Source organism: Chelonoidis abingdonii, chromosome 2, assembly GCF_003597395.2.
Source record: "Chelonoidis abingdonii isolate Lonesome George chromosome 2, CheloAbing_2.0, whole genome shotgun sequence".
Lineage (NCBI taxonomy): Eukaryota > Metazoa > Chordata > Testudines > Testudinidae > Chelonoidis > Chelonoidis abingdonii.
Window position 1 is genome coordinate 58,785,068 of NC_133770.1, and position 18,973 is coordinate 58,804,040.

At 39.0% G+C, this 18,973-nt stretch overlaps 1 protein-coding gene across 1 annotated transcript in view; it reads right to left on the bottom strand.

The window, feature by feature from the left end:
* The window catches only part of AGMO (alkylglycerol monooxygenase), a 302,821-nt gene that overhangs the window by 155,846 nt on the left and 128,002 nt on the right, over positions 1–18,973 (bottom strand). The window contains exon 5 of the mRNA XM_032784099.2: positions 18,212–18,307. Within this exon, the coding sequence (XP_032639990.1) occupies positions 18,212–18,307 (96 nt within the window). The remainder of the gene's footprint in view (positions 1–18,211; positions 18,308–18,973) is intronic.

The window sequence follows — 18,973 nt, forward strand, 5'->3', positions numbered from 1 at the left end:
TGTGAGGGGAAGTTCTGCATATGAAGGCTGGAATACCAAAGGGTTTTTTATTATTTTATATTTTATATTCACAAGCCAAGGACAATATAAGCAAGCACATTTGAATTTCCAAATGCTGTCTCCAAATAATTTCAAGCCTGAAAAGACCACCTAAGGGTGAGAAACAATTAATCATTCAGGCTAGCTCTGTTTCCATCCTCTCTCAAGCAGCAAATCCCACTGTTTTAAACTATGTGAGATCTGACCACTAAATTAATATAATCTGAGTCAAAGAACTGGCTTGCACTTCAGTCCAACACCTGAAAGATAAGTGATTTATCTACTAGACCACACCTAACTATGACCCACTTAGTTTCAATATGATTTTAACTAAATATTTAAATATATATCTTTTCAAGCCAAACTTAAGAGTACCGTAGTGGGGAGCACAATGCAAACTTGTGGGTTAGTGGTTTCAACTCTCAGTCTACAGGTAGGTTATAATAAGGCATTGACAACATGGATACCTTCACAGTTTTTAATGTCCAATTGATTAAAACTGTACACAAAAATGGCTAATAAAATTTATCCTCCAAAAGGTTGAACTGTACCTCATTGTGCTGAAGTAACACTCCATGTCTTCTCCCTCCCAGGGAATCTCAGGAATATGAGTAACATTTTAAATAAATACATTTGACTAATGCTAATGAGAGTATTTTCTTTGGAAAATGCAATCTCTCATGATAATAACCCTAAGCTGCAGCACAGTCTTTCTTGAGCAATGACATATGCAAGTTTGCATTGTTAATGATTAATGCTTTAGAGTACCATTTTTCAATTTATTACTCAACCACACTCACCTCTACTGCAGAGAAACAGTAGTGACACACTGATTAAAATATTCTCTAAGATTGCAATCACAAGTGTTCTATTTTCACCCTGAAAAGCTCTTGAAGATTTGCAGACCCCGACCTAACAAATGCCTGACATATTGAAAGCAGCAAAACATAAACCCAAGTTTCTGCCAAGATGCAACGAAAAATACATTTTCACTTAATATCTAGAGGCAAAACTACACTCATTTTAGAAACTTCATTTGCTTTAAGTGATATTTCTACTTCTTTTGTGAATTCTTACTAAATAATAAAATGACAATTACTTTACAAACATTATCCTCATGTACACTATATAGGGCTCTATTCCAGTGGAAAAACACACATCTGGAAAGCTCATTTTTCAAGGTTCCTGCAGTCGTGCATAGTAAAGAAGTCAGACATTTTTGCTGAATCGGATTCTAAGAGTCAAATCTTGCCATCCTTACTGAGGCAAAACTCCCAGGGGCAGATCCTTGGGTGGAGTAAACTGTTTAGTTATGGAGCTTTGATAATTTACACAGTCTGAGGATCTGCCTCCCGCTTCACCAAATGAGGTCAAGGGGAGTTTCACTTCAGTAAGGATAAAAGGATTTAACTTCACATGAATAAACGTGCAACAGTCTTAAACATGAATACATCAAGTTATAACGGTCTCCTCGAAAATGAAGTAGGTGACAAACAGGAGAGGAGGAGGATGTGAACCAGTAGCAGTTACTTCATCTGTACAACAGGGGTAGTGTAATGTCTCGTTAGCAAAACCTTCAGCTCCTAGCACAGACATCTCGCCACATCTTGATTCTGTACAGTTATGCCCTTTGTAAGACATTGATCGCTATTGGTAATATCAATGGCAATAAACCCTTGTGCTCGTGTTATGGCTCTACCTTGCAGTAAAGGAAAAACTGTTGCTCTATCCCAATCACTAGAGTTGGCTGAAACTTTAGATAGAATATTTTTATTTTCAAAAATGGCCTTTTAAAATACCTTTTTCACAAAAAAATTGCCACAATCTTGTTTTTTCACAAAAAAACATCATTCATGTTCAAATTTTTTTTTAATGTGTTACCGTAATGGTTATCAATTTTTTTTTATTTACCATAAATAGGATTTTCAGTAAACAAAAGATTCAATATTGTTGTAGCCATGTTGGTCCCAGGCTATTAGGCAGACAAGGTGGGTGAGGTAATATCTTTTATTGGACCACCTTCTGTTGGTGAGAGAGAAAAGCTTTCAAGTTTATACAGAGCTGAAGAAGAGCTGTGTGTAAACTCTAAAGCTTGTCTCTCTCTCACCAACAGAAGTTGGTCCAATAAAAGATATGACTTCATCCACCTTGACTCTCTAAAAGATTTCAATAACATTTAAGTTTTTTATTTAAAAACTTACTTTTTTTTAAAGGGTCAGTTCCAAACACTTTGAATTCAAATTTGGAATTTTTTTGTGAAAATAGATTTTCATTTTTCAATTTGCTTTATCAGTCATAAATGAGACAACCAGAATTTCCCCCAAAATTTCATTTTATATAAGAGAAAAATGTATTTCCATGAAAGAATTTTAAAAAAAATATATTTGTAAGGAAAAAGGATGTAGCAATTTTTGCACAAGCAATTTTTTTTGGTTTTTGATCTCTGTCTTTGAAAATTCTTAATTTCTAAGTGTCAAAAGATTAGCTGGTACTAAAGAGAAACTTAAGGATGTAGGATATGGGGGAGAGAAAGTGTGTGCGCACATGCATGTGTGTGAGAGAGTGTATCTAAGTGTGAGTGAGTTGATATAAAACGTGCCAGTTCACACGTAAGGATGTATATATAAAGCAAGCCTGTTCTCTGCAACATCCTTTTGCAGCTAGTTTGGAAATGCAGCAAAACAATAGCTACTAATATGTTAAATAAAGTCCAATATGTTGTCCAACTGTGACCTCATCCCTATTTTGAACAAAATGGCTGTTTTATTATGCCTGTGTTTGCCTTCTATGCACAGCCACCTACTGTTCTAAATCAAGTCCTGTCTACAATTTTTCCTCCCTGAATTAGCACACCACGTGCACCTCAATTCCCCTATCAGCGACCCATAGATGAACTGCAGGATTCCAATAAAAGTCCATTTTGCTTGTTATTTTGTTTGTTTTTTAAAAACCCACAGCCACAAAAAAGTCTCGTTTGACAGTCCTCTTGCAAATGGACTTTAGAAATAAACTGCTTATGAGCCAAATGCACAGGTATCTTAAATCTGCCACTTACAAAAGCTCCATTCAGAATTCTTCACAAAACATGTATTCTGCATCTGATTTCTTTTTAACAAACAGACCACCTCTCCGCTATTGTGCTTAGCTATTGCTACACAATGTAACAGAATTACAATTAAAATATTTTAAAGTAATTCCCCAACGCCAGTTTAATACACTTGACAGGTTCCAAGTTGTCTCCTCAGAAACTCCTTCCACATATTATTAATCAAAATGTTTTGGCAATGAAATAAAGCTATGGTACATAACTGGAAATATATAATTTTTATATAGGGACATATTTATATAAAGATGTTTCCATTGTGACAGCAAAACCTAGAGTGGAGGAAAAGAATATAAATGCAGCAACCTCTCTTGTGGCATGTAAGCACCTCCATTTGCGGTCTCAAGGTTTGTCAGCACCAAGGGAAATCTTTATTGCCTGGTACCTGCACCACTTCAATGCAGTTCTTGTTTAAATAATGAGAAAAAATCGTGACATGAAATCCAAGGGAAACTTTACATCTTGTGTAACAACTCCTCCTGTCACCACTACAACATGAATCTTTATTTCAGCTCTATTTCGACATGAATGTTAGAAAAGAATGTAGACTGAGTAAAACAGGCAATGTTACAGTAAAACCATTTGTGAAAAAAGGGAATTTTTCACCGTAAGTCTAGGAGAGAGTGCTTATAACTCAGTGATGGTTCAAATACCCCAGCATTACTGACCTATAGATAGCAAGGGTCAAATTCATCTTTGGTTCAATGCCACTGCTGCCAGGGAAATTACACCATGGATGAATTTGAATCTAGGATTAGCTCATTTGCTGGGCTAACTGGTACTCAAGCACTTATTACTAGCAATTTCCTCACCAAAATCAAGATGATCAGGATTATTATTATTATTTGTAGATGAATTTACATTTGAGACCATCTGGTGAGGAAATGTTAAAATAAAAAAAATAATTGCGTTCCCCACTAACACTGTTGTGTTAATTCAAGACAACACACCCATGTATTTATACAGATGGCCTTCGTGACCATATCTGCCATGTGAAATCTCTACAGGGAAGCTAGGGAAAGGCAGAACTCCTAGGATATGCGCTCGTCTGCCCAGTTTCACACTTTGAAATCCTCGGCAAACCCTGATTTATACACCGCCAACTGTTTTCCTATCTGATTAGGCAGTTTTCTACTCCAGTAAGCATGTAATATGGAGGTAGCCAAATTTCCACACTGAGGAGTGAAAAAACAATATTTATAGTTCGGAAATAAAACAAGCTGAAGGAATCAGGCCAGTTGGGATCATAAAGAGTTTCATAGGGGGTGAATTTCTGATAAATCTGTATTGTAGAAGGAGGTGAAAGCCTAGCTTTAATGGATAGTCAGGCTTAGGGTATGTTTATATAATAAACACACAGGTTTCAAAAATGTGTTTATAATAAATTATCTTGAAGGCAGATTGTTGTCACTCATAGTTGTTTTACCTCTCAACCAGGAGGTCAAGGTTTGAATCAAGTTGGCATCTGATGTGAATATTTCAGTTAACACTTTCAATAGGGGATTCTACTTCTCTTTGGAAAAAATGACTAATCCAGCCTTCTCTTAAGGGCAGATGAGCATGTAAGTGTGTGTGTGTTATTTCAATCAATATAACCAACTAAAATGACAGAAAACCTACATTAATTGGTCATTTTAAGCAGGGCCGTCCTTAGGATTTATGGTGCCCTAGACAGGATTATTAAACTGGTGCCCCTGTGCCTGACTTGATCTGAGCAACACAAACATAAGCTTACAGTATTGGAAAACTTGCCACATGCATCTTATTAAAACCAGTTTAACGTAGTGAAGCCTCTGTAATGCTGATGGACTAGCACTAAAGAAGTAGCACTATAGAAAAAATTCTGATTTGACAGAATGATGCAAATAACACAATTTTTTTTAATTTGTCAACATATTATTGGAAATTTCTATGAAGAAGTATTGAAACAAGGATTTGTTTTTAATTAAATGCAATCTTTCTGGCTTTTTGGGCTGCAAAATCAGTAATAATGTCATCGTATGACAAAGTGATGTCTTGTTCGATTGCAAGAATAACAAGACTAGTCAAGTGTTCCTGACTCATTGTAGAGCGGAGATAGTTTTTAATGAGCTTTAGTTTTGAGAAAGTCTGTTCTCCTGATGCTCCTGCTACAGGAATTGTCAGTAGAATACGAGTGGCAATGTACACATTAGGATATATATATATCAACAAGTTTGCTGGTATAAATAAACTGTACAATGTCCATCACTGATTTTGCATGTGGCAACATTGATGACAGTGTACTCAATTCTTCGTACAGTTCAAGTCCATTTAAATCAAAACTATCACCGTGCTTCAGGAGGCTCTCTAGGTTCCTGCACTTTGTCATTGGTTTGCTTCTTGTTTTCTTATTTTGTTGAATTTAGTCCGCTCAGCCTGCTGCCAGCTGAGGTGAATGAAACCCCAGGCCAACAGTGGGTTGAGTGGCTCAGCCGGGGTCTCAGCCACCAGCCTGCTTAGCCCACTGCCAGCTTGGAGGTTCCTTGGGGGTCCCCAGACCAGCAGTGGGTGCTGAGTGGGGCCGCGCGGCCAGGACCCCGGCTGGCAATGGGGCAGCAGCCAGAAACCCCGAGAGGCATCAAAAATCAGTGGCATGGCCACCTTTGCATGTGTGCCATAGTTTGCAACCCCTGGCTCTACACCAGTGGTTCCCAAACTTGGGTTCACAAACCCGGAGGTTTGCAGAACGTTACAGGGGATTTGCGCACAAAAATTTCACTAATGGCGGCGCAGGACCCCAGGCTTGGAGACAGCAGGTGGGACCAGGTTCGGCGGCAGACACCTGAGCCCCCGGGTGAGCGGGGCTGGGGCAGTTTGCTGGCAGCCCGATTCCGGGTAGTCAACAGGGAGCCGGCACCTTGAACTCCGTTGCTCTGTGCAGGTGCTGGCAGGCCCGAGTAATGGGAGAGTGGGGCGGGAGTTGGGCTGCAACTGAGCCCTGCCCCCATCAGTGGGGAGCTGGCAGCGCGAAACCCCAGCCTGAGCCCCAGGAAGAGTGGGACGGGCAGTTGGGCATCCATCACACTGAAGAAATTTAAACTTAAATCCCTGAAAAATATTCATTTTTAGGAGGAGGTTCATGACACTTCACAAGGAAGTGAAAGAGGTTTCGTGGGCTGTTGAAGTTTGGCACGCCTGCTCTAACACTAAGTAAGGAGATGAGCATCTTTCTGTTGTTGGAAGCTCTATTTAGCGAGTAACAGGGCTATAGGAAAGTCAGTCAACATTTGTTTTTCTGATGAAAACTAGCCCACTCCCTTCCCCATACAAACTTTGTCACAATAATTGTCAAACAACTTAATTTTCTGTTTTTTGGTAGATATTGATTTTTTAAATTGAAATTGAATAAGGATTTTAGCAAGCATTTTTGACAAACAAATTGGTTAAAATGACATCTAAATGGCAACACAGCACTGTTTTCATGGTGTGGCGTCACCCCCTAGCCTGCTGTCCAACTGCTGAAGTAGAGGAGGAGAGTAGGGGGAAAATACAGGAACCCCAAAATCCCACCTCGTTAGGGTGCAATGATGGCAACAGCAAGCAGCAACCCTCGAGGTGCCGGATCACACAGCCAAGGTAGGCACTTCGCACCGCCAGAGACCTGGACCTTTGGGTTGAAGGTTTAAAAAGCACAAGCATCTGATCTCGGGGCAGGGCACCCAAGGAGCCACAGCAGCTCATCCTGCCCTGTGCAGCTCCGCCCAGGGGAGAGACGCGCTCCCCAGCTAGGGTGACCAGATCTAGATGTCCTGATTTTATAGGGCCAGTCCCAATATTTGGGGCTTTGTCTTATATAGGCACCAGAGCCTATATAAGAAAAAGACCCCAAAATTGGGACTGTCCCCATAAAAGTGGGACATCTGCTCACCCTACCCCAACCCCCTGTCCTGATTTTTCACACATGCTATCTGGCTATCCCCAGCCCAGACCTGTGCGACTATTCCAATCCTGGCTGCCTGCCAAGGAAGTGAGTTACTTCCACTTTCATTCTTCAGCAGGCAGCCAGGGAGGGGAGGGGGGAGAGAGGGGTGCTCCATGGGAGGAGAGAGAAAGGTGGGGTGCTCTGTGGGGCAGGGGGGAGAAGAATGGATGTTATGGGGGACAACAAAGAATACTGCCAGAGCCGCTGAGCCTGCCTCACTTCAAACTGGGAGAAAGAGTCACACTCACAGGTGAGTTCCTTCCCCCACCCCTTCCCAGAGACCCCAGCAGCCAATCCCCTCCCTCAGACTGTGCTGCATTCGGCTCTCTCTAGGACCCAGCAGCCCTTCTCTCACATGCTCCACTGCTTCCCATCTGTCTAGCAGAGCGGTACCCCCAGACCTAGTGGTGCCCTAGGCAGCTGCCTATTCTGCCTATGGCTAAGGACGGCCCTGATTTTAAGTGGAGCAACTAAGGGAGAGAGCAAGCACATGCGAACAGTCACTTTTTTCAGTACTACTATTGGAAGTTAAATGTTTCAAACACACTCCATGAGAAATTCTGCTAGGCAGCTTGATTACCCCTCCTCAGCTTAATGAACACATCCCATGAAATGTGAAAGATGTACTTGATCTGACTTATTGGCTTTATGCACACTCAGGAAAGTGTTGCCTTCCAATATGACTGGGTGCTCTAGACACCTCTGACACAGTTTAAAAACACCCACATCAGACTAAGGTTCCAGCCTAACTAAAGTGCAGTCCTTTGCACTTTGTATTTCTGTGTGGCACAGGATAACCTGGGACTTGCACTGGCAGCCTATTATATAGGGAGTGCCTTTAAGTTCCCTATTTGGACTTAAAACCCTAACTAATATAAGCACAGTCTCCTTGAAGGACTGTATGATGTGGCTGGGGTCTCTAAATATAAAATTGTAAAATGTCAGTGGGATTGGAGTTTAATTCTGTGAGCTTAGCATTTCTTTATACAATTTGATGCTGGGCCAGTAAGGATTAAAAAGATCAGCAACCTGGTGACTTGTAAGCAATTCTTAAGGACATATCAAAAGGGTATTGCAGTGGTAAACAGAGCCATTTCTTGCAGATAGTTATCAAAGCCATGTTAAGTAGCCTAAATCTTTAACCCATTTGCCAGTATTGGTAGAGAAACAAGGAGTAAGTGCTAAATGCATCTATGCTTACCTGCATCCTATTAGAAATCTAAGAATGTGATCTAATTAGTTTGTGGATGCTAAATCCCGTTCCCGTCTTATAATGCTTTATTGATTCTATAGACTTGGAGATCAAAAAGGAAAATTATCATTTAGATGAGACTTGTGGCATAATAATATTATTGTCCTCATCTCTCCTCAAAACTTGTACTTCCACATAGTAATCCACCTGTGAACTATCCTGGTAGCTTGAATGGCCCATTGAAAAGAGATCACAAACTGTCCGCTCACTTTCATCAAAGCCCATGTAGTAGAGGGGCCTGTCAGAGCCCAGTCTGCTTTAACTATAAAAGAGAAGCCTCAGGCCTGAACCTTTCATCTTAGGTCTGCTTAAATTTTAACAGGGAAGATCTCCTAGGACCGAGGTCTTCAGCAAGTTACCCAAGCTATCCTGGAACTCTTATGGAAAAACTCTAACAGACTCTACACCTGAACTGCCTATTGGAATATAACCAATTGAACTGATTCCAGAGAGACTTTACAAGCCAGCAGATATAACATCATTGCTATAAACCTGATCTATGAACACTGAAAGTCATCGATAGATAGATAGATAGATAGATAGATCTTTTAACCATTTACCACTCTCTTCTTTCTTTTTTCTTTTATTCATAAATCTTAGATTTAGTTATTAAGGATTGGCTGTAAGCGTGTATTTGGGTAAGATCTGAAATATTCATGACCTGGGGAGTAATGTGCTTGATACTTTGGGACTGGAAAAACTTGATTTACGGTGAATAGGGTTTTAATAACTTCTTACTATATTAGACTTGGTTGCCTAGATGGGAGCCAATGGCTGGAATGCCTAAAGGAGACTGTGTTTGGCTTCTTGTTAACCACTGCGATACTACAGAATCTCTTTTGTTACTGGCTTGGTGAATCTAATTATAGAATAACCCACCAGTCTGGGGGATTGTCTGCACTATTTCTTGCAGTCTGCCCTGAGTGTGGCATTCACAATGTGGTCCATCCATGCACCAAAGTCACAATGGTAATTAGTTTAATGTGCACTTGTTTGTTAAACTAATTTCCTGATGTTTTAAAAGATTGCACAAAACAATACAATTCCAAAATATTTACAGCAACTACAGCGCGAGGTGGCCTGTTTATAAGAGGCCCAGTTAAATCATTTGGATCAATAAGGGTGAGAGAGGTACAACTTTAAACATCAAATTATAATAATGTCAATGTTTTCAGGCTCTAAATGACAGATGCCATTAAATTATTCCAGTCTTAGCGACATTCTTTGCCTATATCTGGTTTTTGTTGGGCATACCAAACAGAACTAGGCACACTATTTGCAGGATTTTCTTGTCCCACGTCTTGAATTGTGGGGAAACAAGGACTTTCCCCCATGCTAAAGGAACTAACTTATTGAGACCAGTCAAGGAGGAGAGCTCTCTTTACTAATTGTTCACCAGGTGAGTTCCATATTTCCCATTAGTAGCTAAATTTTATTCTTATACAATCTTAATTACACAAAAATTATCAGATTGATCCTTGGAATTTATCATTCTCTTTACTAATACTAAAATGTGTGGCCTTTTCAGGTGACATCATTGTTAACTTGACAGTTTCCCACTATCTAAAATGTCCTTACAAATAACACTTTACATTATTGTATGCAGTGTTGTTGTAACTATGTTGGTCCCAGGATATTAAAAAGCCAAGGTGATTGAGGTAGTATCTTTTACTGGACGAACTTCAGCTGTTGAGAGAGAGAAGCTTTCAAGCTACACGGATATTACTTCACCCACATTGTTACTTTAGACTATTTTTCACTGTTTATGTCCTACTTACTTTTTGCATATTTCTCAACTTACACAATAAAACAGCCTAGTCAATTTCACATTTGGTTTTTAGTCAGTTTCATTCAATACCACCTGAAGGCCATGAACCCGTGAAGGTTTTTGCACATGTTTAACTTTACTCACTGTCGGCAGTACCATTAACTTCACTGGGATAAACCATAGTGCATAGAATTAAGACTTGTCTACACTTGAAAGTTAGTTTGGATTAAGGAAGGGTGTGAATGAAAAGTGCGATAGCTATTCCTGACTAGCTCCATGTGTGGACAAGCCCTAAGGCACATGCATAAGCCTTTGCAAATTCATGCTCTCAGATTCTTACCTATTAGCATGGAACTTCAGTTTTGGGATTGCAAACATGACTGGGAAATTTTTATTATTATTTCATAGGAAATAGTTTCTTTTAAATTGAAATATTTGTGTTAGCCTAATGTTTTGTCAAAGCAATTTTTTGTTTTATTTATTTATTTAGCAAATGCATTTTTGGATCAATTTAATCTGACAGTATTCCTTTAAGAAACTGATTACTTAAAACAATCCTTCAGATATGAATTATTAGTTATATACATGTCTGTTCGTGCAATCATTCTGCATATGAAATTTCCATTGACTTCAGTGGGAGTATCACAGACACAGTGGATAAGGAATGTATACATATGAAAAAGAAAATTCACAAAGAAATTTTTAAGTGATCGCATTGACTGGGATCTAGGGATCAATAAATGAGTAATTTTTCTAATATCCGATGTTTTGTTACTGTTTTTCCATATGCTATTGCTGACTTCCAAGTCAGATGGGATTCTTTTATGTGTTGACCATTAGATCTGTGTCCCAAATAGATTTCCTGAGATATCATAACCAATGTCTGCTTGCCTTAAACATACACCTCTCTCTCTCTCACGCGCACACACGCACACTTTCAGCAATTACATGATAACTAATGGGTTGTTTGGTGTAAGATTGTATTTCCTTTACCTAGCAGTATGTATTTTACTTATGATCTGGGAGGGGGTTTGTTGACCATATATTGTAATTTATTTTGGATTTAGAACTGTAAGAAAGTACACAGCTACCTCGATATAAGGCCACCCGATATAACACGAATTTGGATATAATATGGTAAAGTAGTGCTCCGAGGGGGCAGACTGCGCACTCCGGTGGATCAAAGCAAGTTCAATATAACATGGTTTCACCTATAATGCGGTAAGATTTTTTTGACTCCCAAAGACAGCGTTATATCAAGGTAGAGGTGTATTTCTGAATCTGGCCCTCGTTTCTTTTCATTTCAGACTCAAATGAGAGTTTACCCATGCAAGAACTTCAGGATTTCGCCACAGCTGTGCCCCTGAACTCAAACAAGTTAGGTAGTATTCAGAGCTAGGATAATCAGCCTGGGACATGGGGCTCGAGTTACTTAGGAGGCATACACATTAGCACACGCAGAACATGCCTACAGGCCCTGCTTTAGCACACCATCTCCTCTCTGCCCAAATAGAGCACATGCAGAATAGCATATAGAATAGTCTATTGCAGATTTTAAGGGAGCCATAACTATTCCCTCTGGCTGCAGTTCTTTTGGTGTATTCATACGTGCAAACACCGGCTACAATTTGGCCCCTAGAGACTAGAAAAGCACTAGAAGACATACCGTAGAGAACAATGCTACAATGCCAGGCAGGTGGCCTAGATCAGTGGTTCTCAAAGCTGGTCTGCCACTTGTTCAGGGAAAGCCCCTGCCAAGCTGGGCCGGTTTGTTTACCTGCCACGTCCGCAGGTTCGGCCGATCGCAGCTCCCACTGGCTGCGGTTCGCTGCTCCAGCCAATGGGGACTACAAGAAGCAGTGCAGGCTGAAGGATGTGCGGGCCGCCCTTCCTGCAGCCCCCATTGGCCTGGAGCAGCAAACCGCAGCCAGTGGGAGCCGTGATTGGCCGAACCAGCGGAAGTGGCAGGTAAACAAACTGCCCCAGCCCAGCAGGGGCTTTCCCTGAGCAAGCGGTGGAGCGGCTTTGAGAACCACTGGCCTGGATGACCTGGAAAAAAAAAATCAGTTTTACAGCACAAATTTGAATACTGGAAAATATCAGCAAAATACAAAATATTTTAATTAGGAAATGCCCCATGATGCTTTATGAGAATTATAATTTAGGTGCTTCATGCTCCAATTCTCTACAAGCCCTGGCTGAACTACATTTTCTGTAAAGGACCATGGTTTCCCCTCTTGGAAAGGAGAGGTCATGCTTCATGGGAGTCCCTGGCAATGGTGCATCATAGGAGATATAGTCCAATTGGGTGGTGTGGCCTTTCAGGGACAATGAGGACATGAGGTACCTCCACTACAACTCCCATGAGACACTGCAGCAGCATTTCCAATCAAAACATTTTTTTGACCTAAATATTTCAGTTTGGGGCTGAATTTTCAGGTATTCATTTTTCAACAAAAGGGAAAATTTTGGGCAGAAAGCAAATACTTTTGCCAAAATAAAATTGTTTAATCAATTTAGTCAATTTTCCTGTGAAAAACAGTTTTGACAGAACATTTTCAACTGATAAATCCAGTTCTAATTTCTATCAGTCTATGATTAAAAATGTAATCATCTCAGCTCCAAGGCAGGAAGTAATTAATCGATTCACAGATTCCATGGCTAGAAGCGACCACTGTGATCATCTTCTCTGGCCTCCTGTATAACACAGGCCATAGAACTTCCTCAAAAGAATTCCTACATCACATCATTTACAAAAACATCCAATCTTGATTTAAAAATTGTCAGTGATGGAGAATCCACCACTACCCTTGGTAAATTGTTCCAATGGTTAATTACTCTCACTGTTATTTCCATTCTGAGTATGTCTAGCTTCAACTTCTAGCCATTGGATCGTGTTAGATCTTTCTCTGCTAGACTGATGAACCTATTATTAAATATTTGTTCCCCATGTAGATACTTGCAGACCGTAATCAAGTCACCCCTTAACATTCTCTCTGTTAATTTATAACTGGCAAATACCAGTAGCAGATTGAATCCCTTCCACGGCAGCCGGCACAGGGCAGAGTCAAGACACTTGCCATGCGTGGTCATCTCCCCACCCATCTGAAGCTAGCAGCAATGACCCCATAAGTTTTCATTTCCCCCTCATGCAGACCAATGATGCAAGAAGGCAGCACAGAGGACTAAGAGATGCCTTAGGCAATTTTACTTCCATGCTAGGCTGTGTGGAGCAACTCACAATCCTTCCCCAAATTAGCAAATTAAGCAGAAACTAATGTATGTCAAAGATCAAACAGGCAAAGAATAATGTGTCACCATAATTACTATTAACAGGGATTAGTTCAGTTGCTGCTTTCCAAATATGATTTGACATCCATGGAGTTACAGCTAAACCCACAGAAACCAGCTTCTGCATTCCACAGTCAGGTTATAAACAGGACTAATTTATTGGCTCAATTAAAGGCATAATGGAAGGATATAGTTTAATGTGAACCTTCTGAATCATCTGTGAAAATAAACTGAAATAAAGTATTTCTGTCTCTTAGTAGCTGGACAAACATTTTATGGCTACTGAAAAGTTGTTTTCATGCTTTTGGACCAAGGTAATTTCATTTTACTCTCTTCATTTCAGGAGAGAATGGTTTAATTGGATAGGCATTTCTACCAATTCATTAAGAAATGAATCTTAATCCAACTGAATGAGTTTCTCCATTGACTTAAAAGGAGCTAGATTGGGCCCTCTTTTTTCTTGACTCATTTTACCTATTCTTGTGCAACATTACAAAAATCTATTTTCATTCTTTCAGCATTTGTCTTTAACATCTGTTAATGAATACTGGTTTAAACACACTATTATGAGATTTATTTGAGAATCCTAGGAATGTGAGTGCCATCTATCTATTCACAAAGGACTTCTTTAGGGACTTTCTGAGAGCATTTCAGACAAGCATGCATATGTGATTTAACCTTGCAATAGAGATAACCCTCTGAAAAGAGATTCTTGTAATGGAAGTACACAATTGAATATAAATATATTGTTCACAACTGTCACAGAGCAACGTCTGAATAAAATTACCTCCATTTCTGCCACTGTAACACCCGCACCCTTTCTTTATAAACAGCAAGAATCCTTTATTCATTGTAACAGCCTATTATGATTTTGGTATGAGGGTTTTTTTTTTAATTGTAACTAGCTGAACAGTTTAGTATAGTGTTCAGATTTATAATGCTTAGAAAACTGTAGGTATTTTACCTAAAAGGCCACATGTAAGTGCCTACCTATTAGGTTGGAGGAATACGGAGAAGAAATCGGAGGGTTGAGCTAGTCCAGTTGGGAAGCAAAGAGTGGACACTTTTAACCCTTGGGACTTCATATGTTGTTTTCACAGAAATACATGATCTGCGTGATTTAAAATAAAATAGATCCTGTTTGCTCTTCTGGTGGGAAAGCTGGACAGAAACTAGTACTACAGATAAGGAGAAAGTTGAAAGTTATGATGTTGACAGAAACCTCATTTATCAGGTGATGTAATAATGGAAACACTAAGATCAAGTTTGGGGAAGCGTTGGAGTTTATACTTCAGCTATAAACATTTGCTCCAGACTGAAACGTGGCATACAAAGTCTCAGTGCAGAAGGATCTCTTCTCTACTTTTTTTTTAAATGACTGAATTTGAAAATAGACATTTAATTCTTTATAAATTATTAAAAAAAACCTCCCATCAGAAGTCAGTTTCCTTCCTCTCTCCTATTACTAAAAAATCATTTCAGTTTTGTTTGTTTGACTAAAGATGAAATTGTTTGTCTTTAGTGCACAACCTGTACTAATATTTAGTGCATAACCTAAACTAATCTTTCAGTGTTGTGGAACAAAACAATATCAAAGGATTGGACATATTTTGTTTTTCTTAAGGCGAAACAGCTAATATGCACGAACAAGAATTTTAAAATTAAGATTTCATAGTATTTTTGTCCATGTCACACTTAGGACCTAATCCTGCCTTTGCAGACATTTATGCCTAATGTTTCTAAAAGCAAACTTTGGACTTGATAGTAGGGTGACCAGTTGTCCCGATTTTATAGGGACAGTCCCGATTGTTGCGTTTTTTTTCTTATATAGGCACCTATTACCCCCCCCCACCTCTGGTCCCGATTTTTCACATTTACTGTCTGGTCACCCTACTTGATAGGGAAGTGCTCTACATTGGAGAATTGAACTGTTACAATTTATGCTGGTGAACAGCAGTGGTGTATTAAGAGTACACTAGACTTGTATTTTCATGTGTACAAGTGACTACACACCGGACTCCTTCTAACCACTGCAGAAGAATTGCATGGGGATTACATTCCCAGTACGGCTACTTGCAGCAGGTGCTTTATAGAACCATAGCTGACAACAATATTAGGCCCTGATTTTGTAAAGAGAGGCCTGTACTCTCATCAGGCTCTGCATTCAGATGCAAAACCATGAGATGGGGCTCTGCAAGGACACACCTGTCTGTTCACAGAGTTATTGCAGTATCGGGACCTAAATTCATACTATATAATAAATCTTCTCATATAATTATATTCTATGTAAGATAATTAGAATGGGTAAAAAAAATAATTTTTCATGAAAATTATGTATAAAATATAAAAAAAATCAAAAATATATAAAAAATCAGCTCTAATAGTTAATATTTATCACTAGTTAAGTCTATTATAAAAGTTGTCACATAATTCAATATAGCAGGTAAAATACACATAGTTTAACAAATTATTGGCTACAATTTCCTTCCTAATTGTTTATAATTGGCTGCCAGCCCCATTGGTATAATCCAATATTGCTTCCAGTTGTGTCTGCTCTGGTTGAAGATATGTGCATGTAGCCCCAAGTACTCTGCCTTTGTAAGCCACTGGTGTGTGTGTGTTTCAGATCCGCCTAATCCATGCCTGATCCTCAGAGGATACAAATCTGCTTTCACCTGGAGAGCCTTGGACTTTTAGTTCAAGCCATAGAAGTTCATGTTTTCAGCTCTGGAGATCCCTGGTTCAATACGCAGTTTGTCAGACACAAAGGTGACTGTCACACCTTCATATCATCTCTGCAGAGGCTTCCTAGGTCAATCCTCTTCCTCCAATCAAATGTACTCCTGGCACCCAGGAGCATTTTACAATGACCACTGACACATGTGGGTGTCAGTGCTTGAGAAAGAGAGCAAATTGTTCTCTATTTTAGGGGATGGTTTGTTAAATGTTTTTCCTGTGAAGTTTCTTGTTTTTCAAAATACAAAAAATACTTTTCTCTTTTTGTTTCTTCACGAGGATCCAGAGACAGGCACGGCATTATAATATAGCAACGGCAGAGCCAACTGAAATGTTTCAGCTGCCACCCTTGTCCTCGTACTCTAAACTAGCACTGCAATGGTGCTGACTGACACAGCAGTGGCTGACACCATGTTTAGCTTTGCTCAGTGCAGTACCAACAATGGCTGAACCTCTGCACGTTTGGTAGTAATTCTGTGGGTGTAACTGGCATCATAAGGGTTTTGCAAGACCAAAGTTCTCTAGACAAGCGTAGACATATCCAGCTCCCTCAGCTCTGGCCAATATCAGGGAGAATTCAGAGCACTCCAAGCCTCACAGAAATAGTACTTTGCAGGATCATGCCTATAGTGCGTGTTCACAGAAATTACAGCAACATCTTAACAATATCGTCATAGTTATAAATGAAGGAGATAATAGTCCATTGGTTACTGCATTTTTCCCTCCCTTTTTCTGTGTTGTCTGTTAAGGTCTTCAGGTCAGGAACTGTGTTTGTCTATTGCCTAGCATAACAGGGCTGTGAACAAAGCTGAAACTAAATGTAATACAAGTTATTAATTATTATTAATAGTATCAATAATATATACAGTAAACAGATCCAAGTATTTAAACAACAAACTGTGACCATTCCAAAGGACTAACTAATTTTCTAGTGTCTCAATAATCTACTAATAAGGGTCTAATTATTAATTAAGAGTGAAATTCACTCCTGTGCGGAGCACCAACACAAGGCCAATGTACCATATATATCCCTCTTATATCCTATTAAGGGTTTAAGGGCTTAATGGGACTTAAGTGATGCACAGACCTCTCAATTTCATTTTTAGTGCTTAAGAAACAAATTGCCCCACAAGTACTGAGCCATGTGATTAATACCGGTCTATGGAATGATGGCACTTCACAGAATGCTTCTGCCACACAGAAGTGATGGCAGCCATCAGCAGGGAAGCAGTATATCTCATTTTTTCACTGACAATGTAACAGCAACAACTTACCAGTGACCCATCTCATGCACTTCAAGTAAACATAGTCTAATGTTAATCCTACACATGATTGCCCAAGCTGAGTGACAACGGCACAACAAAAGCCAGCATAACCAAAGAAGTGAAGTTAGTGATGGCAGAGACAATCAATGCTACACATATGTGAGATAGGATAGCCATAGACATCTAGGGTGTAGTGTGATGGAGAAGGCTTAAAGCCAAGACTCTTTCAACTACCTGAGAAGTGTGCGAATCTACGTACTAATTACAGTGGATTATTCCTTTTCTAAGTATGTAAAACATAGTTATAGTTTACATGAACACGCACATGTGTTTAGACATGCAAGTAGACTCACACAAATATGGTGATCAGACAATCGCAGAATGTGTTTTTATTTGAGAATTTAGATGCTATCTGAGAAAGGCAATATCTGACTTCAAGTCAAAACTAAATATTTAAGCACTATTGTTTTTCTAACTATTTTTACTGAAATATGTATCTTAGAAATGAAATCAGTTTCAATATCAGCCAGAAATATTTAATAAGCTGTGAGATAGGAAAATATAGTATTAAAATAGTAAAAAGTTTTGATTCTTTACAGTTAATTTTTTTTTAAATCTAATTGGGACCAACTGGCCTCATTGCTTCTTATAAACTTTGCAATATATATTCTGAAAAAGAAATAAAACTGAACAGATGTTTCCCCTTAAAGAAGTCAGACAAAGATTTTTCTTACACAATAAATCAGTTGCTAGTGGATTTCCAGGACACTGCTCCAGGCAAACTGTTTAGGTATGGCTTAAAAACCTGATTTACCTCTGTATGTATCCAAAACTGGTAAAGGAGATTAAACTGGAGATGAACAGCATATACTGATGGAGGAATAAAAAGAGCCATAGGCAAGTAGAAAACCTGAAATATGAGAGAGAAAATATACATATGTTTATGATTCAAAAATTTTCATATATTGTGAATACTTTTGATTATATATCATCTGAGATCTCAAAGGACTTTACAAACATTAATTGAACCTTACAACACCTCTGTGTGATACACATAATAGAAAAATAATAGATAGTCATGATTGCTATTATTTTACTATTAACAGTAGTAAAGTAAGACACAAAAACTTTACATAAATGACTTGTCAAAGGTCATACAACAATCAAGTGGCAGTAAGAGAATCCCCGAATTCTGATTTCTAAATTCTTATTCTGATCACTAGACAATACTCCTATAAGCACTTATTTGACATTAAGTACTATATATTCCTGACTCTAACGATGATAAAGACGTGCTATAACTAAAACAGCTGTCATGCTTTTAGTATTTCCTGATTTTAAATATCCCACTCTCTTTGTCATACTACCATGAACTTAACTTTCCTACCTAGGAAAGATACTACTGTCATACATGGAGAATAATCTCATGTTAGTTTTCACAATTAAGTGTTCAAATGGCTCTTTAAATAATGTCATCAAATGACAACTCTGGGACCCTCACACCCAAAAAATGCTCATAGTCTTCCTTCCTTTCAAATAGGGTTTACCTCGCTGTTTTTTTTCACTTGACATAGGA